The 24,884-nt window shown below is 34.0% G+C and overlaps 4 protein-coding genes across 6 annotated transcripts; 2 read left to right on the forward strand and 2 right to left on the reverse strand.

Annotated features, from left to right (window-relative positions):
• Positions 1–557: 557 nt before the first annotated feature.
• LOC146951495 (zinc finger BED domain-containing protein DAYSLEEPER-like) lies at positions 558–3,962 on the forward strand. Its single transcript, XM_085747465.1, has 2 exons — positions 558–750; positions 1,727–3,962. Exons 1-2 carry the CDS (start codon positions 682–684, stop codon positions 3,755–3,757), a joined length of 2,100 nt encoding a protein of 699 aa, XP_085603591.1. The 5' UTR covers positions 558–681; the 3' UTR covers positions 3,758–3,962.
• A 1,203-nt stretch (positions 3,963–5,165) lies between these two features.
• MMH-1 (MUTM homolog-1) lies at positions 5,166–11,345 on the reverse strand. 2 transcript variants are annotated; one of them, XM_085747466.1, is made up of 10 exons: positions 11,065–11,345; positions 10,931–10,982; positions 10,221–10,278; positions 8,712–8,780; positions 8,510–8,635; positions 8,208–8,258; positions 7,003–7,080; positions 6,664–6,766; positions 5,864–5,898; positions 5,166–5,780 (listed from the first exon to the last, which is right to left on the reverse strand). In XM_085747466.1, exons 1-10 carry the CDS (start codon positions 11,291–11,293, stop codon positions 5,391–5,393), a joined length of 1,191 nt encoding a protein of 396 aa, XP_085603592.1. In that variant the 5' UTR covers positions 11,294–11,345; the 3' UTR covers positions 5,166–5,390. The 2 variants fall into 2 exon arrangements, with proteins under 2 accessions (XP_085603592.1, XP_085603593.1); XM_085747467.1 differs by lacking the exon at positions 6,664–6,766 and adding an exon at positions 6,820–6,919.
• Positions 11,346–14,427: 3,082 nt separating this feature from the next.
• On the reverse strand, positions 14,428–18,408 carry LOC146951497 (uncharacterized). Of its 2 annotated transcripts, none has more exons than XM_085747478.1 (5): positions 18,079–18,408; positions 17,768–17,883; positions 17,010–17,338; positions 15,604–15,628; positions 14,428–14,862 (listed from the first exon to the last, which is right to left on the reverse strand). In XM_085747478.1, exons 1-5 carry the CDS (start codon positions 18,209–18,211, stop codon positions 14,710–14,712), a joined length of 756 nt encoding a protein of 251 aa, XP_085603604.1. In that variant the 5' UTR covers positions 18,212–18,408; the 3' UTR covers positions 14,428–14,709. The 2 variants fall into 2 exon arrangements, with proteins under 2 accessions (XP_085603604.1, XP_085603603.1); XM_085747477.1 differs by having other exon boundaries at positions 15,595–15,628.
• A 1,842-nt stretch (positions 18,409–20,250) lies between these two features.
• LOC146951498 (NADH-ubiquinone oxidoreductase 24 kDa subunit) lies at positions 20,251–24,850 on the forward strand. Its single transcript, XM_085747484.1, has 10 exons — positions 20,251–20,343; positions 20,435–20,467; positions 20,562–20,627; positions 20,996–21,112; positions 22,924–23,001; positions 23,107–23,212; positions 23,327–23,373; positions 24,039–24,116; positions 24,220–24,285; positions 24,490–24,850. The coding sequence occupies exons 1-10, from the start codon at positions 20,287–20,289 to the stop codon at positions 24,595–24,597; spliced, it is 756 nt and encodes a 251-aa protein (XP_085603610.1). The 5' UTR covers positions 20,251–20,286; the 3' UTR covers positions 24,598–24,850.
• Positions 24,851–24,884: the final 34 nt, after the last annotated feature.

Consider the following 24,884-nt stretch of genomic DNA (forward strand, 5'->3'; position numbering starts at 1 on the left):
TTAAAAGTAAAAATATAAATGTTTTTCTTTCAAATTATAACAAATCAAACTAACCATAATTATCTATTTTAATAACACCAACAATATAGCAAAAAATCTAATCTAAATTCTTATTTTTTTAATAACACTAACAACAATCTTTATTATAGAAAAAATTGTTTAAGGGTATAACTGGGATAATGAAAAAGTAAGTATAGATATATTCATCTAGTTTGTTATATTTTTTAAAGGATAATGGAAAAAAAAAACTAGACATATATATTGGTTACTCTTAAGCCGGGATTCTTTAGATATGCAAAATGTCAGGATTCGAGCTCTGATTACGGCGTTTGATCGAACATTTAAATTTTTTTTTTTTGTGAAGGAATTTTAAACTTTTTTATTAATTGGGTTAGGCTTTGTGAACTCTTAAGTGGTTTTATTAATAAAAAATATCAAATAATATTAGATTTGATAATTGATTCGGATTGTTTCAGGGAAATATTTGAGGGGAAAATAAAACAAACATTTGAAGGAGGATTTAGTATATATAAATATAAGAACTAGGTTAAAAAAACAACATTGGAGAAAACATATAAATCTTTGAACCCTTCTTAACTGGTTTGTTTATGGGTTTTTGCTTCAGCCGCAAGGAGTGACTATTAACACCACTCACAAACATTCATATTCATACCCTTTCAAATGCAACAACCTGAATCATCTTCTTCTTCTTCTTCCCTTGTTCCTCTTCCAACCACGCCGCAACCAAAGGTTCGTTCTTTTTCTCTTCTTTTTTCGTTACTCACATCTTTGTTTCTCTCTGTTTTTGTTTCATCAATGCAATGCTGCTTTTACTTGTTGATTCATATGTGTCATGAATGAATGAATGGTTGAATTAGGTTAGGTTTTGTTACTATTCCATTCTTATATGTATTAAAAATTAAATTCCATAACATGATATTATTGAGAGAGTTGTTACCATGATTCCAACCCTAAAAAATAATTTTAAGTTTGATTTTTTATTGAAGGGTCCCTATGTACCACGGACACGTCAATGCCGATAATAATTTAAGATAAACACTAATTTCAATGTAAGTAATCACATGACAACTCGGACACCCGAAAGTATCCGTAGGGACACGACTTCGAGGGAAACCCGTGTAAAAAGATCATATCTTTTGTTGCCGACTCGAAGATTAAGGTTGTAGGGTATTCTTGGGGGTGACACACCTTCGATCAAAAGTGTTAGTGGTGAAACCTGTATAAAGAAATCATATCTTTTTTTTCTTTTCTGATGCTCATATGGGGTATAATGAGTCTTTACTCTCTATTTAATAAGGCTAGTTTAGATTAGTTTCTAATTCATGAGAGTTTTTCAATTAAATTAAGTTTATGATTCTTCACTTGTGTGGTTGTTTATAGAAAAGTCCAATGAGCGAGCTTTTGAAAAATGAAAAATTGAATGCAGATTATAATTTTTTATAAAAAAAAACAGTTAGTATGCAAAATCATGACTGTGACAACCTAGATTTGCAAATTAAATGAGAGAAGTGATTGTTTAAACAACTCACAGTATTGTGTTACGGTTATTTTAATATTTGTTTTTCCGTTAATGTCTGTCAATAAGTTTCTTGAAGTAATCAGGGTTCGAGTTCAACCGTTTTTTAAACTATGTTAGTCTACTTTTGAAGGGAAAAATTATGTTAGTCTACTGTTTCACTCTGTTTGTCTTTTTATGTTCATATAGGACTACACCTGTATTAACGCCATGGAGTTGCCTAATTCTGAAATACAACCCCATAAGCATGTGAAAAGGAAATCTTCTGTATGGGAACACTTCACTGTGGAGAACACTGATGAACCAGGATGTGTCAGGGCCCGCTGTAAAGGTTGCCAAAAATTGTTTGCTTATATAAATGGTTCTAAACAATCTGGCACTAGCCATCTCCGTAGGCACGTTTTAATATGTTCGAAAAATCAGGAGGTCAAGCATTCCAAAACTGGTGCTGATCCACATAAGAAGCGAGCTAGAGCAAAATCTTCCAAAACTGGTGTTGATCAACATAAGAGGCGAGATAGAGTAAAACCTTACTTTACTTCTATCTCATTTTCTCAGGAGCATTGCAATGATAAAATTGCCAAAATGATAATTTTACACGATTATCCACTTCATATTGTGGAACACAAAGGTTTCAATGATTTTGCGCGGGCACTTCAACCGCAGTTCAATCCACTGAGCTTAAACACTGTCCAAGGGGATTGTGTTGCCATTTACCTCAGAGAGAAGCAAAACCTTTTGAATCTTGTTGACAGGATTCCTGGACGAGTCAACCTTACCTTGGACTTGTGGACTTCAGATCAGACAACGGGCTATGTTTTTCTTCGTGGGCACTTCATCGATGGTGATTGGAACTTCCATCATCCCATTCTTAATGTTTTTGCAGTACCATTTCCTGATTTGGATGGTTCCTTAAATCAAACTATAGTGACATGCCTAAAGAGTTGGCATTTAAAGGGTCGCCTGTTTTCCGTTCTATTTGATAAACTATTTTCGAATGAGACTTTGATGGGAAATGTGAGGGATCTCCTCTCTCTTAAGAACCCTGTGATCCTCAATGGTCAATTATTAAGACAGAGTTGTTATGCTCGTGTGCTCAGTTGCCTTGCATTAGATACTCTTTGGGCAATGCAAGAAACTATTGCCAAAGTTCGAAAGTGTGTGCAATATGTGAAATCATCAAAATCGGTTGAAGAGAGGTTTTTGAAGCTTAAGCAAGTACTTCAAGTTCCTAGTAAGATGGATCTGTTGATCGATGACAACAATAAATGGGACACAGTCTACAATATGCTTGTTGCTGCCTGTGAACTCAAGGAAGTTTTTACCTGTTTTGATGCCTATGATTCCTATTACACGATGTCCCTTACCATGGATGATTGGAAGCAGATTGAAAATCTCTGTGCATGTTTGAAGTTTTTGTATGATGCTGCTAAATTTTTAACCATCCAACCGTACTCAACTGCAAACTTGTTTTTCCTCGAAGTGTCCAAACTTAAGATGCAGTTGACTGAGGCGAGCCAGGATCCTTTCTGTTGTAGTTTAATTACGTCCTTGCAAGAGAAGTTTGATCAGTATTGGAGAGAAAGCTGCTTCATCTTAGCAATTGCTGTAGCCATGGATCCAAGGTATAAAATGAACCTCGTGGAATCCACTTTTGCTAAGATATTTGGCGAGAATGCTGAGCAATGGATAAGAGCTGTTGAGGATGGTCTTCAGCAACTGTTCCTCGAATACAGTATCATGCAAGTGCTTCCTTTTACCGAAACAAATTTTGATGTAGGGTGTGAGACTATGATGAAGACTGAGGCATTTCAAGAAGTATCACTTGACGAGTCCTTTTTTCCTCCTGAAGATAGTATTTCTGATATTCAATTCTATATATCCGACTTCACTACTAACCAACAATATAAGTCAGAATTGAATGTGTATCTGGAAGAGCCTCTAGAGTCGAGTGCACAAGAATTTGATATTCTGAGCTGGTGGAGAATTAAGGGATCGAAGTGCCCTACATTGTCCAGAATGGCATCTGATATTTTGTCTATGCCGGTATCCACTCTTTCTGCAGATTCTATTTTTGACACAGAAATTAGGAAAATGGATAACTACCGGTGTTCATTAGACTCGGTGACTCTTGAGGCCCTTATTTGTACTAAGGATTGGTTCCATTGTGGATCAACACCTATTGATGTTTCACGTGCACTTGTGAAAATGGAGTATTAGATGATACAGTTTTTCTCATGTTCAGGTCTATAGCTTTTAGGTATTGAAATTTTGAAACTTATGATTAAGGTAAACTAATTTTGTGATCAACTAGTATTTTTTACCTGTTTATAATATACTCTGGTGGTTCTATTTTCATTATTTTGGCTAAAGCCCTTTTGTAATCGACATTAATGTTATACAAAATATCACATAGTTTAGGAAATATTGAATTTTGACTTGGGTTAAAATACCTCATCCAATCTTTACTTTTTGTATGGTCAGTATAAATATTTTACAGTAACCTGGACTGGAGTATCTTTTTCTGGTCACTGATGTATCTTTCAAATGTTTCCTCCTCTCCTGGGTGGAAACACTTCAACTTGCATCAGCATAAGTTGTAGAACAGTTCAAAGAATGTAGCAACATAGGTGCCATTTTTTGTGTGATGATAGCTTCCATCTTTTATCTATATTTGATTTGATTTGAAATAATAAAAATTGTTACTACGTAATGATCACTTTAACACACTATTTCCATTGTGTTGCTTTTATCCATACCAATACTGTATCTTGCTTCATTAAATGTTTGAACTGTAATCTCGTTTGTAACTTGCGTAAGCATGGCTTTAGCTCATTTTAGTGTTTTATTTTATACCCTTCGTTCTATAACTTAATTTAGCAAAATTCTCAAACTCTTTCGGTCTATTTTCTCTGAGTGTGTGTGCCTTTTTTTTTTTTAAAAGGTACAATTCGGATGTGTGAGGTGTCAAAACCGTGAAGAGAGAAAAAACCAATATAGACCGATATAGAAGTGTGAAACTGCATATACATACAATATAAAAGTCTATAATCGTAAACTCTTTGCAAAATTTTCTTTTACTAATAGAAAACTCTTTGCAAAATGAGTTAGATCTGTATATGTTTAGAGATTTAATTTAAGAGTTTTCCAAATGTAAGAGTCTTTAAAATTGTATATACATTTCTAACTTTTTAATCATATTGAGTCGGCTACGTTGACTCATTATCATTATATTCGTCAATTCTCATACTAATCATCAAACCAATTTTATGAGTCTGTTTGTTACGGGTTGTAAAAAGATTAAATAAAAAAAAACTTTTTTAAACAATATAATCACCATTAGAAGTTTTTTTTTTACGAACACTGCTAGATGTTTTCATCCATTTGTTACACATTTAATTTTTTAAAAAATGAGAACATGAAAATAGTCCAATTCTATCAAATTCTAACCAGACTCGCTTCTAGAGTCAATCAAAATAATAAGCTAATTGTCTGTTTGGAACCGCGTTTAGGATATTCTGATCCCACGATTGGAACAGACCTACTAACGGGAGCTTCAATGTAAAAATATTTTTAATTTGTTGGGAACGCCCAAGCAAGCATACACTAAACCAATGAGAATATCACATAGACCAAAGATATTTTTTAAGCCTGAAAATTATCCTGTTCAAAAGACGTTAACATTAGCATTTAGTTGCAAAAAAACTGAAGCAAAACCGACCAACAGATCATAAAACCAAAACGTTATCATGCGAATCTATGCTGCAGGAACATGATAAACCATCCTTCTGTTGTTCTAGAGCAGAGTAGGAACACAGCCATGGCCAAAAAACAATTCTAAGCCCAAAAGTTGCTACTTAGCTTTACTCCTAGTACTTCTACTACTTTGATTGCTTTGAACACGTTTCTTTGATTGCTTCTCTCCCTTAGTCTGTTTCCTATTAGTCCCCGAGCCTGGTTTCTTCTTTTCAACTTGATCGCTATCATCATCATTATCAGTACCAGCATCACCATCATTGTCATCGTCACTTTCCTCGGTCTTTTTTCTTTTTGAAGGTTTCTTAGCTTTAGCTTCTGCCTTCGTCCCCTTCTTTGATTTGAGACTTTCCAAATTCTCGTCAGCGCCGTCATTGTTATCATCATCTACACTTGTTTTCTTTGAGGCTTTCCCTCTGGGCTTGCCAGTTTCTTTTAACACTTGTGATCCACTTAGCTTTTGCAACTCTGGCACGTAAGCAGTTGTCTAAGAGCAATAACAATTGCAGATTAGAAATAAATAAAAGATGATGGCAAAAAACAATAAGAGCAATGTTCAGAATGGCATACCCTGCCACCTGCGGTGATGAAATCAATCGTTTTCCCTGCAATCACATGAAAATTATAAATGTTTGGATTTGGCACTGAAAACATATTTTCATTTGTTATTATTGGACGAAAAAAGCAGAGTGTGTTTCATATAATATGTAGGCATAGCAAAAAAACAGAGTATGTAAAAAAGAGCCAAGAAATTGATTATATTATAGATAAATATATCTTAATTTTATATATTGATCCTATAACACATCTGGTACAGATAAGAAATGAGAACATCAGCCACTTTCGGAAACCCTTTTGAAAGCATTGTGAAGATTGGCATACTTTCTTCTTAGAAATACGCATAAAAAATAGTAACAGAGCTTGACTCAACAGGAGTAACCCGTGAATTTCAAACTGGAATACTCAATTATTATTAATTATTTCATTTAATACCTTCAAAACAATCAAGGTATAATATATTACTACAACGTCACACTCTCCACAAATATTAAAACTTCGTTAGTAATGTAATCATTCCCCAATAATATGAAGGCGCTCTGGATGCTTCAATTTTAACATGAATCCAATAATAGTAAATCACACCAATCAAGAATACAAGTTTAGGGAATTGAATAACTTGTATTATTTATTTTTTACTGTTAAAAAAAAAAAAAAAAAGAATACAAGTCATTCAATTTACTACAATTTTAGGGAAATTGCGCATGAAATTAAAATATAAGCAGCTCAATACCATAGTAAAAGGGTACGATTCATGTTGCACAAAAAAATATATTAGTTTTTTATTTTTAACTCAAAGTAGGGAAGCAAACCATCAACAAAAGCTTTGCCGGGCTTCTTTTCACGGGAATGAAATATCCAATTAGTGGGATATTGACTACTATCTGCCCCAACTTCAACTGCTTTTTCGACAACCTGTAAAATAAATTTATTTGTGGATTAATAAACAGTAGAAAAGTATTCCTCACCACTTATTTTTCCAGGCTTTTTCCCCCATCGAAAATGAAATAACCACTCAAGGGGAAAACGGCTACAGTCAGCATCAACTTCAACCGCAAATTGAATAACCTACAGGTTTTAGCCTCTATACTTTTTATGGAGTCTAGACGTTCCAGAACAATAAGCAATTTAAAGGGAACCAGCATCCCTACCTCTTTAATGCACTTATATAGAGTTGAGCAGCTTTCTCCTGACAGGCTAGAAGCTATCTGCCGTGGATGAATCCTAGCCTGGAAATAAGGGAAATACAATAAGTTATAAGGCATGGAGTAAATTATCTAATTTTATCTTCTCCAACGCTAGAATGATAGTTTATTAGTCACTGACTGCAAAATAGAAGCCCAGAGCAGATACTAAATCCAGTGAAATGCTATTTCCAAAAATTTGAAGCTCCTGCCTCCTTAATTCCTAATAATAAATAATTAATAAATACAGATGCAAAAACAACCACCACCTCTAAAAACCTTTCCCGTTAAGTAGCATTGGCCTCATGAATCAAACAATGTCATAATGTTTTATCATGAATCTTGTCCGGTGACAGACCATTTGATTCCAGAATGTTCCTAATTGTTTGACCAATTGAATTATAAAAATCTAGTAAACAATAATAGTTGCTAACAGCTCATGGATTCATCTAGACCGATTTCAATTCTATATCAAAAAAGGTGGACGATTTCTCTACCCAAATAATAAGTTAAGAACACAAGTCTGAATTCAATATTCATTTTATATTCTTACAGAGCATCATTGTTCCTCAGGAAGGTGACAGCCTAACGATCAAATCTCTTAAAGAAGAAACGTGAACAATTTGGACAGTGGTTTCCCCTTTTATTATATGTATGCCATTGCCCACACACAGACACAAAATAAATCTTCATATATAAGACTAAAAGCAACTAACAAGCATCATATGTTCCAATATATTTCTTCTGAACAAAAATTATGCTTTATTTATTTATTTCCCGTTCCAACTAGATTTCAGACCATTCACAATCCTGATGACGTGAACAAGTATCTATTTGTTCAATCTGGTCAAGGATATAAAAGAAAAGAAACCAATATGGAGGACTAGATAAAACCATCATCTTGCCGATGCAATATTAATACAACCAAGTATATGATATTAGTCTATTAAAACTCAATGAAGTTCATTGATTTTCTTGAGTTCATATGTGTTCACTGTCCATTAGCCATTATATCACCATATAGTTAAATTGCTAAAAAGACCAAGTTTAGATGAGAATTAAAACTTAACAAGTTATATATAATTATAAGCTAAAAAATCTTCCATAGTTAACAAAATACATGGAAAATATCAAGGATTTAAAATCATTGAGGAAATGAAAGATCCACTTACTTGGTACAGCACTTCATCTGCAACCCAATTTCCAATGCCTGAAATATAGCTCTGCAGAGGATGGAAAGTTAGAATATCAAATTCTTACGCATTGTAAAAGTGCAACAAGAGAAAGATGTAAAAGACACAGAAATCAGAAATGTAAAGGGATTTGCTTTAAGAAAAACTACACTTAAGTTAGCGTATCAATATAAAAACAGAGAAAAAGAATGCATATGTGTAGTATCATAAATAAACAAATTAAAAATTTAAAAGACAGAAAATAAAATATTTGGGAAGTGATAAAAGTAAGCAGTTAATACTTGATCTAGTAATAAAGCCTTGATTTCAGTTTTCTTCTTGTGCAAACGCTCAGTAAACTCGTCAAGTGTCATGGGATCAAAAAGTGCATCAGGTCCAAGCTCAGATATGGGAGGCACTGATGTTGGCTATATCAAGAAAAAATACAGTTAATATCAAACTCTTATTAGTATGGATGACAATTTGCAAGTAGGGTCACAATACATCTTTGAGCAGGCGAACTCTAGCAAATCGCCTTTTGTCGGTAAAAGACAGCTCCAAACCATCGTCTAGCTGCAGCAATGTGATTTAGTCTGGTTAATACTCTTTTGAAGCTCACATAAATGACAATACTCACTAGAGAAACATATCATCAAATATCAAAGCTAACTATGCATTCGAAGAAAATTAAAAAACCAAAAGACAAATCCCCTAAGCACAGAGGCACAACTTCATACCGATTATGCTTTTATGTATGAAATGGAAAGATAAAAAAAGTCAAATGTGAGGTAACATGTATAAAGTTCAAACTGCAGGTGTTGAGAAAATCTAATGACTTCAAATTTGGAGAGCTAACTCAACCCCAAAAGTTGGCTCAAGGAATGAGGACAGGCCAAGTCTTATAAGGGGAATATTTTAACAATATCTCCAACGGGTGTGGGATCTCAACGAAATGCTTCACTACATCTACAGACTAGAATTTAGTAAAATTTTAAAACCACAGTATGTAACATGAAAGTAAATATATGTCATTACATGATGACATAACAAAACATCTTCACAAGCACTACCGCCCCAAAATAATATCCAACAAACTGGAAACAAGAATGAAACTCATCACATGACAATACAAAAAAAACTCATGACACAAGCTTTCACCATAGCTATTTTACAGCAAAAACCTAAACTTACAACCTGAATGTAATCAGAATCTTACACCCTTCTGCTTCACAGAAATATCGAAAGTTTTTCTTTCCCGTATACATGTTAAAGTGAAGAACTCCATTCGTCAATTCTAACCAAAAAAAAAAAAAACTATAACATATATTCGTCTATTTGATCTTCAAGGTATTGTATGGTCTTTGTATTCTTGTGAAATTTAATCCATCAGTTGAAGTTGCCAATGTGTTAGGTAGTAGAAGCACTTGGCTTAATCCAACAGGTTAATAACCTAGTTTGTTCTATACCTTCTAAGCAAGGGATATAAACTACATTGTGTGATCAGAGTCCTGGTGTACTATAAATAAAGGTTAGATGTCATGGAACAGTAGACAACCTCTAAAGAGCTTTTAGTGAATACATTGCATTTTCTCGCTCCAAACATGTTCACTCTCCTCATTTTCTCAATAATGTTAAAAAACTTGAACATTCAAAGTTTTGGAAAATATTCATGTTGGTGTCCTACATTTTGGACAATATCTGTGTCCTTGTAATTGACGAGAAAAGTAATGTTTTCTCGCACCATGAAATCACGTATGGATGTAGACAAATGCATATGTATAATATATAGTAGTCACAGATGGAATCTAGCCCAAGTCTAACATACAGGCTACTCGCATCTTACAACTGAATGCAGATCTTATGAGTTATGAGTCCACAGCAAATAGTCCACTTCAGTTTGTCATCATTCATCAAATAAAAAACATAGCATCGGATTCTGAGTTGTTACAAGCCCAAAGACACAAGTGGTAAAGTTCATAGCATTCTGCTCATCAAAGGAGTGACTGTTGTTACCTGAATAAAAAACTTTGAATACTTGGAAGGCCATTCATCCTCGTCATTTACAGCAGACCTGTGAAGAAGTTTATATTTACATTAACCACTGAGAGAACTTATAGGTGTCAAATCATTGCAACAAAATAACACACAGAGCTCATTGAGATTTGAGGTATGGAATATTAGCTCAAAATCAAATTAAAAACTGTACCACCCACTACGCAGAAGGAAATATAAGAAACTACCCTAATGAAAACACTTAAAGTTAATTCGCATTCTGAAGATAATTCCTGCCATAACTTTACATCTGAGTTTGGATCAAATAATTTTTTGTTACACGTGTATGCTTCAAACACAGCAAAATACCATTTGCGTATTTAAATTTACATTTTCATACTACACGGCTCAATCCAACAAAATCTTGACAAAAAAGAAACATGATATTGTAAAACTGGAAAATGCATTATAATCAGAGAGTATGTATCATCGAATTTTTTAAAACTTGAGTATAACGTGTGAAGTAGAGGTTATTAGTTAACGACTACAAAACACGCACACTGACACGTATACCAGACGCAACCCTAAAACGTCAACACTGATAATTATTTAAAAAAATATATATACAATTGAATATAATTCACATTTGGACACCGACACGCGTCAAACATCGGACGCTTTCAATCAGAAGTGTCAGTGCAACAAGCTTAACGATACTCCATTGGCCTCACCTTTTATACTTTGTTACAGCAACGCCCTTGATGTATACAACACCAGCCATACCTAACACAGTTACAAGCATAAATCGTAAGGATTATGAAGCTAGGGTTTCAGAAAGCAAGAGTGAGAGAGAGAGAGAGAGTACCGAATTGGAAAGAGGGAAACGGAGGAGAATCAAGCTGAAGCCACATATTCTTCCCCTTCCGACGAGCTGCAACAATCGTCTTCCCAACAACGGAAGCTTCGAATTCTTCGCGAGAGACACCGTCGATGACTTTGTCATCATCGGCGACGATGCATTTGGTTATCTTCTTCCCGATACAGTTCTCTTCCACCGCTCTTCTTGCCGCCTCTACCTCCGGTAGCTCCGGCATTGTGCTCTGTCGTCACTGTGATGGAATTTTCCCGCGTTTATTCTCTGTTCTTAGTTCTTACAAGCACGATATTCTATGTTGTTATACATTCAGCATGGGTTTAAATCGGGTCCGTTCATAGTGGTGTTGCTGCCGGACAAACAACGGCTGTAATTCCACCCCTATTAATTATTTTCTATTTTTTTTTCCATTGATTATTTTGTAATTTTATGGGACCAATTTAAAATAAATAATTAAGTTAAGGGACCGGATGTTCAATCAAGCCTTTAAACAAGCATAACCTCTATATTTTTTTGGGTCATGTTAACTTGTGCCCTAAGGGCACAAGTTAAGGAGCTTAAAATAGAAATTCAAAATAACTTTTATAATTAAAAGACAATTTTTTAAACTTTTAATGCATTGAATGCACAATTTTCAAGATTTTTTTTCTACATTTAGCCTTTTAACTTATGCCCCAAGGGCATAAGTTAACATTTCCCTATTTTTTTCAGCAACTCTTATACTAACCAGATCTCAAATCGTACGATGCACGAATTTTTTAGAGTTTCATATATAAGTATCAAACATGTGAGTAATCAAAAAGCGTTTAAAACTTATGTCTTATAAAATTTTAAATAAGAGGGAAGTGGATAAGTCCATATATATTAGAAGTATTTGTCCCCGTGAGTTTAGCTCAGTTGGCAGGGACATGCATTGTTATATGCAGGGACCGGGGTTCAAACCCCGGACATCCCACGTATTCAGCTTGAGAAAGGTGAATGAATTCTAGCCACTAGGCTACCTGACCAAAATAGCCACTAGGCTACCTGACCAAAATAGTCACTAGGCTACCTGACCAAAAAAAAAAGAAGTATTTGTCAAAAAAAAAGAAAAAAAAAAATATTAGAAGTACGTGTTTTAGATTGAGTGGAATATTTTTTTTTTTTACCTCTTTATAAGTTTAACCTTTGATTTTCTTGTTTTGCAGTATCTCCGAAACCTTTCTATATTTTTTGGGTTAATTAAATTTTTGGTCCCTATAAATATCTGCAGTTTTGTTATTAGTCCCTATAAAAATAAATCACACTTTTTAGTCCCAATATGTTTTTATGCTTAAACTTCTAAATATTTGAAAGATTTTTTACAAACATGTTCATAACATCATAAGAGACTCTTTTATGAAATCTTTAAGTTTTTTAACATGTAATGAATCAAATATGAATTTTTCTAAAAGCCAAAATTTCAAGATTATATTAATGAAAATTTGGAACTAATAATAAAATTTTGAGTTACTTTTTTACGGAGGAACTTTGTATAATGTTCTAAATAAGTATGTCAAAAATATGTTAAAAATTTTAAATTTTAAGCACAATTAAGAAAATTTAATTTTACAAGGACTAAAAGTATGTGTTGGTCCCTGTTAAATTAAAAATTGTTTAATTATACTTAAACTTTTATATTTTTAAATTATTTTTAACAGACATGTTAAGAACATTATAATAATCTCTTTTATAAAAAAATTAGAATTTTTTAACATGTAATGAATTAAATATAATTTTTTTAAAACGCCAAAAATTCAAGATAAAACTAATGAAAATTTGGACCTAAAAATAAAATTTTGAGCTAACTTATTGTGGCGGAACATTTTATAATATTTTAAACAAGTATGTAAAAAATCATTAAAAAATTTAAAATTTTAAGCATAATTAAACAAATTTTAAATTAACAGGGACTAAAAACACAAATGGAAAATTTTGTAGGGACTAAAAAGTGTGATTTATTTTTATAGGGACTAAAAACAAAATTGCAGATATTTATAGGGACCAAAAACTTAATTAACCCTTTTTTTTGTTTTTTTTTTTTCAAAAAACAAAACCTTTTTTCTATTTAAACGGTAAAAGCCTAGCAAGATAATTATTAATTGAAATAACTAAAATTCAAATTCATAGAGAGTAACATAAACGTGATGACAAGAAAGGATAATGTTGAAGCATGTCCAAATGTGATATCAAAAACTTGTCGTGGAAGGCATTTACACAATTCAACAAAACAATTCAAATTAAGACATTGTGACATGTTAAAAGAAAACATAAGAAGACCTTAGTATAATCTGAACTTTCATATTGGATGCAGCATGATGAACACTTGTTTTAGCTGGATGAATTAAGTCACGCCTCGATGTTAAATTGTCCACAATATGATCGGAACTTTCATATTTTTCATGCCTCGGTGTATCATCACCAGAAACAGATGCAGCAGATGAACCACGAGCTTTAACATAACCATGTGAACCATCTTGGATCCTATATGATGGTGTACCGCTAGAAACAGAAATAGAAAGACATTAAACATATGTGGAATATCACAAAGGATTGTTGTTAGTCCTTTCTTCTGACACAAAATGATGAAACGTTATGTTGTTCATGAAGAAAACATACATGCTCTAGCAGCAGCATCCTAACTCAAGAAATATTGTTGTTGGTGCACTTCTCGATACAGAAATATCGGATAACAATTTTTTAATCATATCCTCTAATAAACGTCCTCACAAAAAAAATGGTTGCAGAGGAGGAAGTTTTTGGCGGACACAAAAGCAAAGGAGGCTACAGAGGGCCACGTTATAGCGATCTGTCTGACATTTTTTTGAGGAAACCTAAGAGAAAGGATGCTAATGAAAAAGAGTAGACGTCAGGAGTACAGTCTAATGCTGAAGAGCTCGCCCCAAACAAGTGTTCGCCTAAAAAGATGAAGATTGTCAAGGATGCGGCGGGCTCGAAGGCCATTAATGATGGGGACGACGAAACATGGGAATCCTTTTGGGGTCAGAGTTTCGACCATGGAGCTTATGTTAAGGAAATTGTGAAGTTTTGCAATGATGAAGTTGACGTTAGCCGTAAAGGCGAGTACTCCTGACTTAAGGTTTTTTGCGACTCACTAGGAAAGACTCCTTTGTGAGAAGTTTTTTGCAACCCACTTAGGGAAGACTCCTGTTTGAGAAGTTTTTTGCGACCCACTTAGGGAAGACTCCTCTGTGAGAAGTTTTTTGCAACCCACTTAGGGAAGACTCTTGTGTGAGAAGTTTTTTGCGACCCACTCTGGGAAGACTATGAGAAAATTACAATGGAGATCATCTGTTGAACATATAAGCACACCAATTTGAACTGAGTCAACCATTCTTTTTAACATTAAATGAATTCTATTTATTAGGCAACAATCCCCAATTAAACGAGCCAAAAAGGTTGATTAAGCCCGAGAAATAATTAAGGGATCTATGCGCCCTCTAAGTCGTAAAACAGTGACTTCAAAACACTTGTCTCAAAATACAATCCTAAGAGTTAACATACAACTCATAACAAAACACCCACGTTTTTAACATAAAACACATAACCAAGACAACCTCTTAACTGATTTCACCACCACTTCCCCCCTAAATATCTTTACTCAGGCAATGCTCCAGCAGCTTCAGCGCCTTCATCTTGTTTTGCCATGACAGATCCCATATTTGGCTTCCTCAACTGTCGAGCGGTATTCATAAGGGCATAAACGTCATTACCATCTTTCACGTCCATGATAACTGGATCATCATCCTCCTGAATTAAAAAAAAAAAATCAACAATTATTTCGTAAGAACAAATTGAGACACAGAACAAAAACATAAATGAATCTAATCTAAGAAACCTAATATTGATGCTCATTTTATAACAATGCCCCTTAGTTGCATTCATCATTGCACCACGAGAATACTATTACTCTCTCCTCCCTCTAAAAATTCCCCTAACAATATCATTACTTTAATAACTTAACACTATTTGTTGTAGATAGATTTGTAAAGATTTAATGAAAATAGTAAAAATTATTAAGTTGATGATATTTTACAGTTTTTCAATGACAAGTCATAAAAAATATCACTTGAAATATGCTATGTGAACTTTTGTGAAAAAGAAACACTAAAATTGGTAACAGAAAATTTAGAGGTACAAAAATTTGAAGAAATTTTTTAGAGACTAAATAAAAGTTGATTCCCTCAAAAAATGAAAAAGTTGATATATTTAGAGAAAGCACAAACAAATATATATATATATATATATATATATATATATATATTTGTTGTCTAGTTGCTAGAATTCATTTTTTAGGTTCATTGAATAAAAAATGTATCTAGTCTATAATGTTGGTTGGATACATCATTTATTGGATGAACCTAAAACGTTGTTTTTTGCTTATAATAGTGACTGTAGGGTGTGTGTGTCTCTGTGTGTGTGTGTGTTTGAACCACGGATTTGGTCATCTAATAATTGTAAGAAAAAGGTTGTATAAAGAACCTCACTTACCAGCTGCATGAGAGTGCCCTTGTACCTGAACAAAACAAAGCGCAATCAAAAGACCCGTAATTATGTGAACAAGACCCAAATGAGTAGATACGCTAAATCATATAAATCTTATAGAAGACTCTTGAAGAATCAAGGTAAAGGTTATATAGACTGAATTTACAAAAAATATGCAACAGAAGAAAAGCAAATAATATTTTTGTTAGGAGTTAGCTAACATCCCCACTAGCCTTGTCCCCCTTTTCGTTGGACAAAAAACTCAATTGATATTCACATGAAATGTAAAGTAGCTGAGGGCAAAATGGTAAACTATATATTATTCCTTCTAAAACAAAGAATTATATATTCACAGCCCAAGCATCAAGCCTGTACTGTTCGTCTTGTTCTTCAATGGGAAAACTCCATGGCTGAGTAGGAGGCAGCCCATCACCCATTGTTGAAAAGATTAATAAGAGACAAAAGTCACCCTATCTGGACAAAGGTTACTCCAGCCCTGTTCACGCAGACCTGCCCCATCATTCATTTCCCAACAACTTACCTACAACAATTAAACGGTCCATTGTTTGCAGATGGGGGGAAGGCCACACAAACAGGCAATTCTACTACCACCAACGAGTGGAATGGAGAGGAAGCTATGAGTTGAAACGGAGAAAGACGGGGTGTTATAAATCGATATAAGATTCCAGCAACTCTAATATTGCCGCCAAACTGTTCAGTGGCCGGTGGGGAAGGTGGAGCGCAAGTTGAAGAAAATGTGGGTGGAATGGTTAAATGCATAAATTGTGTGGTCGTAAAATAATTACTTTGATCAAAACGACTAATAGGTACATATTAAATTTATTTCTTTATATATAGACAAGGATCTAGTTTTTCAAGAGAAAAAAGGGAATATGGCTAAAAGCCCCGTGATAAAGGGGATATTAACTTTTCCGTTTTTAATATATACAAACACATTACAGGTTGATTAAAAAAAAAAACACATTACAGGGGAAATTTGAGAACGAGTTTACAAAAAGAATAAGAAGAACGTGTTGATAATGTTTTTAAATAGGACCCAAATTGCATACGAACAGATGAAAAGATCATAAAATAATGGGAACGAAAGGGAAACAACCAAGAAAAAAGCAAAAGCTAAAATTACAATGTAAGCAAATTAGTGGGAGGGGCATATGCTGTTCTGAAATATCTTAATTACATCCAAAATGTCATGCATGAACATATTCAGGACACTAAACATGGCAAATTAAAAACCCCAATTGACAACCTTCGAGAAAATGAGGCTAAACATATGGTAAAGGGGGGGTGGAAACCATTGCTATGTATGCAAAGAAAAATATTGGGAAAATGACAAACATTCTAGTGATAAGATTAAAATAAATTGCAAAATAAGAAATAAATAAATAACTTACCAAGTACTGCTCTCTTTCATCCTGATTCTCTTAACCTTTCTGAAAATTTTGCTCTTATTAAGCACTGTGGCTTCGAAAGTTGCATGTTCCTTGTCAGCATTCATGGCTTGAAAGGTGATATGGTAAAGGATACCATTAACTAGTTGCCGAGTAACCATCTCGATATGGACGAATTGGTAGTCTGTGAGAGTTTGTGAATTATAATCCTGTATTGCTAAAGTGGCAGATTTGGTTAGGAGAAGAAACTTGGAAGGATCCTTTTTGAAATCCGGAATGGCTATAGCTTCTCCGCCAAATCTAGGCCTGGGCAAATGTTTGGCATCAAAAACCTGTGAAGAAGAAAAAAGGTTTATGATTGTGAACAGGAAAATGATCAAATGCACGACAATATTTGTCATCGAATATGCACAAATGGCTCTATAGTTGTCATTTAGCTTGTTCTCTTAACTTTGATTTGATGCAAAATGATAAATGTTGCATATTTCCTAGATTTTTCTTATGAGAAATCACAACAAGACACTGTTATGCGGTGGTCATTATCCAAATCAGTTCTGCATGTGGATTATCTATGTATTTATTTGGTGACAGTATTTTTTTAATATATATGCATAACATAAGCTATAAGGAAGTCATTAATAAAGCATATAGCCTTTGATTGAACATGTCGTGCAATTTCGTGCTTGAATCTGTCGGGCGGGCTATTTAGCAACGCTCTTGTGAACATGATAATAATTGCAATAGGAAATATGAGTACATACCTGATCATCGAAACCCAGCTTGACTAATCTAGCTGCAGGAGGCGATGGATATGGTATATCGTCAAGATTAACGTTAACAATAAAGTCGCGGTAGGATTTTCTAATTTGATTCGGATCTGATAGAAAAGTAGAGAAACAAACAATGGTTAGTAATAGTAATAATTAAATTTGTACAAGAAGCTAGCTAATTCTCTATAATGGAACACATTATCATCTTCCATTAAATTCATTCAACCATCCATTAACAATAACAAACAATATTGAGAATAGTATTAGTGAATGAATATAAATGTTAAACAAAACTCACTCACCAGGTGGTGACCTTCGAGCATATGGACGATATCTGCTGGCTTTCACCTCCGAGCAGGTAGGAGCAGCAGAAGACGAAGAAGAAGGATGATGTTGCATTTTTTGAAGTAAGTCTGAGGGTTTGTTCAATTCCATTTCGACACTCGATTTCTCAAAATCCCTAAGCCGGCCCCAATTCACAGAAAAATAGTGTATGAAAATAAATACCTTTGCTTTGACGAGAGGAACCAAACCGCAGGACAGGACGGTGAAGAACGAACGAGGGAGCGATAGAAAACGAACAAGGAACAAGAAAAAAATCAACTCGATAAACGCGGTAGATAATGAGGATTATCTAATGACGATGACGATGATGAGTATATATACATGTATCGACGTCCAATAAATGTCCTCGGTGAATTTTTTAGGGCCCGTTTATTACGGATTAAAATAAAAGTGATTTTAACATAAAATAATTTGGAGATTATATTTTAGAGATTTCATACAAAATTAGAATCTATTTTGCGTTTGTTTACCGTAATAAAAATTAATTTTTTTAAACAAATAATCTTAGTTTGTTTAGATACAACTATATAAAAGAGATTTTTTGTTACAAAATTAGTTCAATCTTTTAAACAATATTTTGGGCCCGTTTGTTACTGATTAAAATAAAAGTGATTTTTACATAAAATAATTTAGAGATTATTTTTTAGAGATTTTATGAAAAATCAAAATCTATTTTGCGTTTGTTTACCGTAATAAAAATCACTTTTTTTTAAAAATAATTTAGTTTGTTTGGATCCAGCTATATAAAAGCGATTTTTTTGTTACAAAATTAGTTCAATCTTTAGATCCATATTTTCTCTCTCCTCTAAAAAAATCTATTTTTTGAGAAGCTGCTCTCAACAGCTTCTCATTTGAAGCTGTTTTTAGATTTTTTTTAGATTCTAATTTTTTTAATAATCTGTAACAAACGGTATGCAATATTCTTAAAAGTGATTATTTTCTTAAAAAAAGTGATTTTTTCCTAAAAAAAGCTATAACAAACGGGCTCTTAATGACCTTAATATTACTATTACTAATATATTAAAATCAAAATCTATTAATATGTTTTACCAGAGTAACCTCTGTATTTTGATAAAGTAACCTTTTTTTCTGAACTTTAAGAGGTAACAATCTTTCACCGATCATATCAAATTCATAATGATTCATGGCAAGAAATTCGAAATTTTTTATTCAGCTCCCTATTTATGTAATCAATTTCCCTTCAGTTCCTATGTCGCTGAGCGAGCATTAGCAAAACTTTATATGATGTTGTTTTGCATGTACATGTTGTCATTGACATAAGGATTCCCACACCAACCCAAATGAAATTGCAGGCTGCGTTTCCACGTCATCTTATAGCTTCTTGTTTCTGCACTTTAGGATACACCACATAGTCATAACAGACATGTGTAGATTATCATGAGATAACATATCGAGCTCGAGCCCTTAAAAGAAAATATCCGCAAAGCCATCAACAAACAATAAAGGTGTAAGAGTCTGTTTGTTATATTTTTTTTTAAGAAAAAAATCACCTTTTTTAAAAAAAATAATCACTTTTAAGAGTTTTACATCCGTTTGTTACAGCTTTTAAAAAAAATTAAAATCTAAAAAAAATCTAAAAACGTCTTCAAACGAGAAGTTGTTAAGAGCAGCTTCTCAAAAAATAGATTTTTTTTAGAAGAGAGAGGAGATATGGTTTAAAAGATTAAACTAGTTTTGTAACAAAAAATCCCTTGATGTAACAAGCTTAGACATCGGACACGCTTTCAATCAAAAGTGTCAGTGCAGCAAGCTTAGCGATACTCCATTGGCCTCACCTTTTATACTTTGCTACAGCAACTACAGCAACAGCCATACCTAACACAGTTACAGGCATAAATCGTAAGGATTATGAAGCTAGGGTTTCAAAACGTTAGAGTGAGAAAGAGAGAGTGCCGAATTTGAACCCAAACAAAATGTCCAAGACTATTTTTAACACTAATACAAGTCCAAGACTAAGATTTGAACCCAAACAAAATGTCGCGCAATCTCTTCCATACACGTGTAGACTTATCATCGAACGGTCATCAAGGTGCCACATCTCTACATTCTCTTACACTACCCCCTTCTTCACTACTCTCTCTCTCTCTCTCTCTCTCTCTCTCTCTCTCGGATCCATTGTTTGGTTTCACCTTGTTCCTCCCAAAATGCTAGCACGCCTCGCCGCAAATCGTCTCAACCAGATCCGTCAAACTTTCCGTCAGGTTTTCTCTTCAATCTCTCACTTCTATTCCTTCTTCATTTTTTTCTTCAATTTTTTTGATTGTTTTTCTTCGTGTTTTCCCTTTTTTGCAGCCATCAAGGGTTTTCTCAACCGCTCTCAATTATGTAAGTGTTCTTCATATTGCCCTTTTTGATTTTCTTAGTTTTCAGTTTCAATGTTGTGATTGTTGATTGTATCAATTTTTGAATTGGGTTGCAGCACCTTGATTCTCCTGACAATAATCCCAATCTTCCATGGGAATTCAATGATGCCAACAAAGCAAAGGTAATTTTTTTATTGTTCTCAAATTCAAGAAATTTAAACTTGGAATGTGGGTATACCTCATACTCTTCATATGTGATAATTTATCAATAAGTAGCTGTAATTCAGCTCATTACCCTTTACTTCGATTATCGATTAATTGAGTTTAAGTTTAACATTTAGAGTTAAAAGCTAATTAGAGCAGAAAATATTGCATAAGAGAGTGTAGAATTTATGAATGTATGCTTTACTGATAGGTTTAATCAATAATGTTTCTATGATTTTTGGATTATTAGTTCCGTATTGATATTGTGTATGTGATCCTGTTTAGTTTATAGGATGTGTTTTTAAGATTTTAAAGCTCTAATGATTTTAATCTGTTTTAATTATAGGTTAAGGAGATTATATCTCACTATCCATCCAACTATAAGCAATCTGCAGTGATTCCTCTGCTGGATCTTGCCCAGCAGCAGCATGGAGGTTGGCTTCCTGTTTCTGCAATGGATGCGGTATGTTGAACTCATTCGTGAATATTCTTCTTATTATGTCCAGACAAGATAAGATCAGAATGATAGCTTTGTATAGAGAGCTGGGGGGTAGCATCTGTTGTAGAAAAGATTAAAGATTATTGCCTCTGGTAGTTGGGGCATGTTTGGAGAAGACCCGTGTAAATATAGCAAAGAGGTACAAAGGGTAGATTAGAATTTAGATACTGTATAACAGGTAGAAGTAAAGGAAGATCTCAGCATGTAACTATAGGCTAGACTATTTAAAGGGGTTTATACATTTGTTTTTTGGAATGACAAATGTTAGTGTTATGTTATGTGTGGGGATAGAACTCTTAACCACCTTATCACTCCACTCCTTAACTCCACCACGGTCTCACCCCGCCACCAAGCCTAACCATATATCCACTGAGTTTAGATTTGAATGGTAGATCATGGCAGCCTCATTTAAGATGGTGCCCGTCAGATTAGTCAATAGCGCGCTATAGAGGCGTAGCAACAAGAAACCGCTACGGTGGGTGTCCTAGCGGCACGGTTCCAGATAGCGCCCGCTATAGCTGCTATATTGGTTTGTAGTAGCGGATTCTGACCCGCTATATTGGATTTTAGCAGGAAAATTCCAAATTGACCTTAATTTTAAAACTATGTTATGAGACCCATGGTATTGTCTTCTATCCTATGTTTGAATTATGTTGCTTTCAGTGTATTTTATTTCTTGCAATGTGTTTGTAGTTTATTGTTGTTGGTGTGTTAATTTTTCTTCTTATCATATTATAAAACTTTTGGTATGATGTGCTACTTTTATTACAGCCACCATATTACTGTTATAGACATCAACGCTATCCAATAAACTTAAATTGCATGTGTATGTAGTTTATTGTTGTTGGTGTGTTAATTTTTCATTTTATCATATTATAAAACTTTTGGTATGCTGTGCACGCGTGTAATACTTTTATAACAGCCACCATATTTCTGTTATAGGCATCAACGCTATCCAATTAACTTAAAATGTTATAATAGATTTTTGATTTGCTTTCACAAACCACCATTTATGGCATCCATTGATTTGTGTAGCAGACCTTTCTCAATTGAAAAAGGCTTTGGTTATTATTGACGGTGATATCTAGAAGACTAACCATTCTATGTTTTAAGTCTATGCATGCATCACGGTTTGGTTATTTATGTACCCAACATTCTTTTCTTCTTTAAAAAAAAAATTAATGTACTCAACATTCTTCTATATAAATAATCACTATCATTTATGTTAAGGCCCCAATGTGAATTTAGGCTCAAATGGGCTGATGCCACATCAGCTGCCCAAGCCCACGGTGTAGGGAATTTGATTTAGGAAATATAAGAAGAGCAAGGAAGAAAATGCTGACGTGGTAGAGAGGAGGGGTTGTGGACTAGTTGTGATTAATTCTGTTATATGAATACTAAGGGGAGTGAACAGGTATCTTTGAAATCATTGGTGAGTTAGTTAGGAGCAGAGAGTATTCTTCCATGTAGCATAGCTCCGGGCAGTGTGAATGTGATTCCACTGATAGTATTTTCCATTTCAGAAATAATATTGATACATTCTCCATTATTTCCCTTTATTCAGGGACAGTGTTTTATCCATTAATTGCTTAATTTTCTGTTCTAGTTCCTATCAGATAAATTTAATTGTGGTTTGCTTGTGACTTCCTATTGCTATGGTACACCACCGAAAGTCCTAATTTTACATATTGTTTGTAAACTGAATAATAAATTTCTTAATAATGGTAGAAGCTATTTAAATCCTTTATTAACAAACAGTTTTGTGAATCATTCAGGTTGCTAAGGTTATAGAGGTTGCCCCTATTCGAGTATATGAGGTTGCAACATTTTACTCAATGTTCAATCGATCTAAGGTGAAAATCATTTCTTGCTCCGTTGCTTTTATTTCTGCTGATTCACAGTAGTATAGGGCTATAGGCCAAAACTTACTGGATCAACCGCCTGCTTTGAATTTTCAGGTTGGCAAATATCATTTATTGGTCTGTGGAACAACACCTTGTATGATACGAGGTTCACGGGAAATTGAAGCAGCTTTATTGAAACACTTGGGAGTGAAACGAAATGGTTAGTTCACCTTTACTAATTTCTCCATTTATCAATGAACCTGATTTTATTCTTGATAAATTTGAACCGTATATTTTTCATAAGAATTAGTTTTGTTTTATCTTTGATTTGCAGAAGTAACACAAGATGGTTTCTTTTCTGTTGGAGAAATGGAATGCATGGTGAGTTTTTTATGAACAGTATCTTGTTTTAATTTTGGCATGTTCCTAGTATTCAATGGTGTAGTAATGATTTGCATTGAGGCAATCATTGTATATAGGGATGAAGTCACATGAAGGACAAAATTGGACTTTCTGATGGTCATTATTTCAATAGCTTTGGACATGTTTGATATTTGATACATGGATATCTTTGATGTTTGATAGAGTGTGTAATTTCGAGTATTTTGCCGTTTTCAGTATGTGAAGTTATAATGCAGCGGGCCGAGCTGGTTGGCTTTAGTATTTGCCAGCCAGGAAGTTTAAACTGCTGCTAAAATAAGACAGGGCACAATACCAGCTCTTGACTGCATAAGTTTTCTTGGTGCAAGATAGACTGTGCCATACATTCTTTTTTAATAAAAAAAAGGTCATATGAAGTTATCCAAATAACCCCTTAGAAATTTAGCTGAAGAAAATGACCTTTATGTGACATTTGTATATAACTGAGAAAGACGAGAATCACCTATCAAACCATGGTGGTTGGTAGGTGTTTTCTTGTGACCGGTGTTTGTGTGTCCAGACCTTATTAGAGTCCTTTATGAAGTCCAAAGGAGTGCCAATGTGATGATCTTGACCACAGTTTTATTAGCAGTTGATGCATGATTGATGTTGTTGGTGTTATGCAGGGATGCTGTGTGAATGCTCCTATGATTACAGTGGCTGATTACTCTAATGGATCAGAAGGATACACTTATAATTACTATGTATGCCTCTCCTCTTTTTACTCTTTTTTTTTGGGGAGGGGTTTATTAGTGTGCTTGTACTTCTGAAGCACTCGTAATATGTCATATTGATGCTTGATTCCAGGAAGATGTGACCCCAGAGAAAGTAGTTGAGATAGTGGAAAAGCTGAGAAAGGGTGAGAAGCCACCGGTAAGAGTATTCACCATGATCTATTTCATTACTGTCAATGTTTTAGATACTCAGCAACATTGTTGAGAAAACATTCTGTTTTTATTTTATATTTTAGCTGCAAAACTGTTCCTTTTTTCAGCATATGTTTTCAAAGATCAAAACGTTTTCTGAAATCAAACAGACTCTAACCTTCTCTGAATATGATTTTCTTTTGGTATTTAGCACGGCACACAAAATCCACATCGGATTAGGAGTGCACCTGAAGGAGGGAATACTACATTGTTAAGTGAGCCCAAACCTCCTCCATGCCGTGACCTGGATGCCTGCTGAAGTGTGTATGTGATACCTTTTGCCTTCAATAATGTGAGGCTTGCACATCATCAAGCTTGCCTTAATTTGAACATTGTCAAATTATTAGATGCTCAACCAATTTTTGTATTAACCGGCCTGGATGGCTCTGTTCCATAAAACGCCACAAATCACTTGGCTTGTTTATTACTTCACTTCAATGTTATCTATGTCTTTATGTACTTTGTACATCAATTAATCATCTTAAGTGAAATGAAATTTGAGATTATGACGACATCCAATAATATAGTTAAATTGGTGAATTATGT

This window comes from Medicago sativa, chromosome 2, assembly GCF_051527215.1.
Source record: "Medicago sativa cultivar Bolivia chromosome 2, Bolivia_mono, whole genome shotgun sequence".
Taxonomy (NCBI): Eukaryota; Viridiplantae; Streptophyta; class Magnoliopsida; order Fabales; family Fabaceae; genus Medicago; species Medicago sativa.

Bases quoted from the DNA above. Each gene is read 5' to 3' on its own strand.
- LOC146951495 (XM_085747465.1), top strand. From the start codon at position 682: ATGCAACAACCTGAATCATCTTCTTCTTCTTCTTCCCTTGTTCCTCTT. The intron at 751-1,726 runs GTTCGTTCTTTT...ATGTTCATATAG, and splicing joins CAACCACGCCGCAACCAAAG to GACTACACCTGTATTAACGC.
- MMH-1 (XM_085747466.1), bottom strand. From the start codon at position 11,293: ATGCCGGAGCTACCGGAGGTAGAGGCGGCAAGAAGAGCGGTGGAAGAG. The intron at 8,781-10,220 runs GTAACAACAGTC...ACATTGCTGCAG, and splicing joins ATTCAAAGTTTTTTATTCAG to CTAGACGATGGTTTGGAGCT. The intron at 5,781-5,863 runs GTATGCCATTCT...TATTGCTCTTAG, and splicing joins TCATCACCGCAGGTGGCAGG to ACAACTGCTTACGTGCCAGA.
- LOC146951497 (XM_085747477.1), bottom strand. From the start codon at position 18,211: ATGGAATTGAACAAACCCTCAGACTTACTTCAAAAAATGCAACATCAT. The intron at 17,339-17,767 runs GTATGTACTCAT...TCTTCTTCACAG, and splicing joins AGCTGGGTTTCGATGATCAG to GTTTTTGATGCCAAACATTT. The intron at 15,629-17,009 runs GTAAGTTATTTA...TGTTTTGTTCAG, and splicing joins ATGAAAGAGAGCAGTACTTG to GTACAAGGGCACTCTCATGC.
- LOC146951498 (XM_085747484.1), top strand. From the start codon at position 20,287: ATGCTAGCACGCCTCGCCGCAAATCGTCTCAACCAGATCCGTCAAACT. The intron at 20,628-20,995 runs GTAATTTTTTTA...TTTTAATTATAG, and splicing joins ATGATGCCAACAAAGCAAAG to GTTAAGGAGATTATATCTCA. The intron at 23,213-23,326 runs GTTAGTTCACCT...TTTGATTTGCAG, and splicing joins CTTGGGAGTGAAACGAAATG to AAGTAACACAAGATGGTTTC.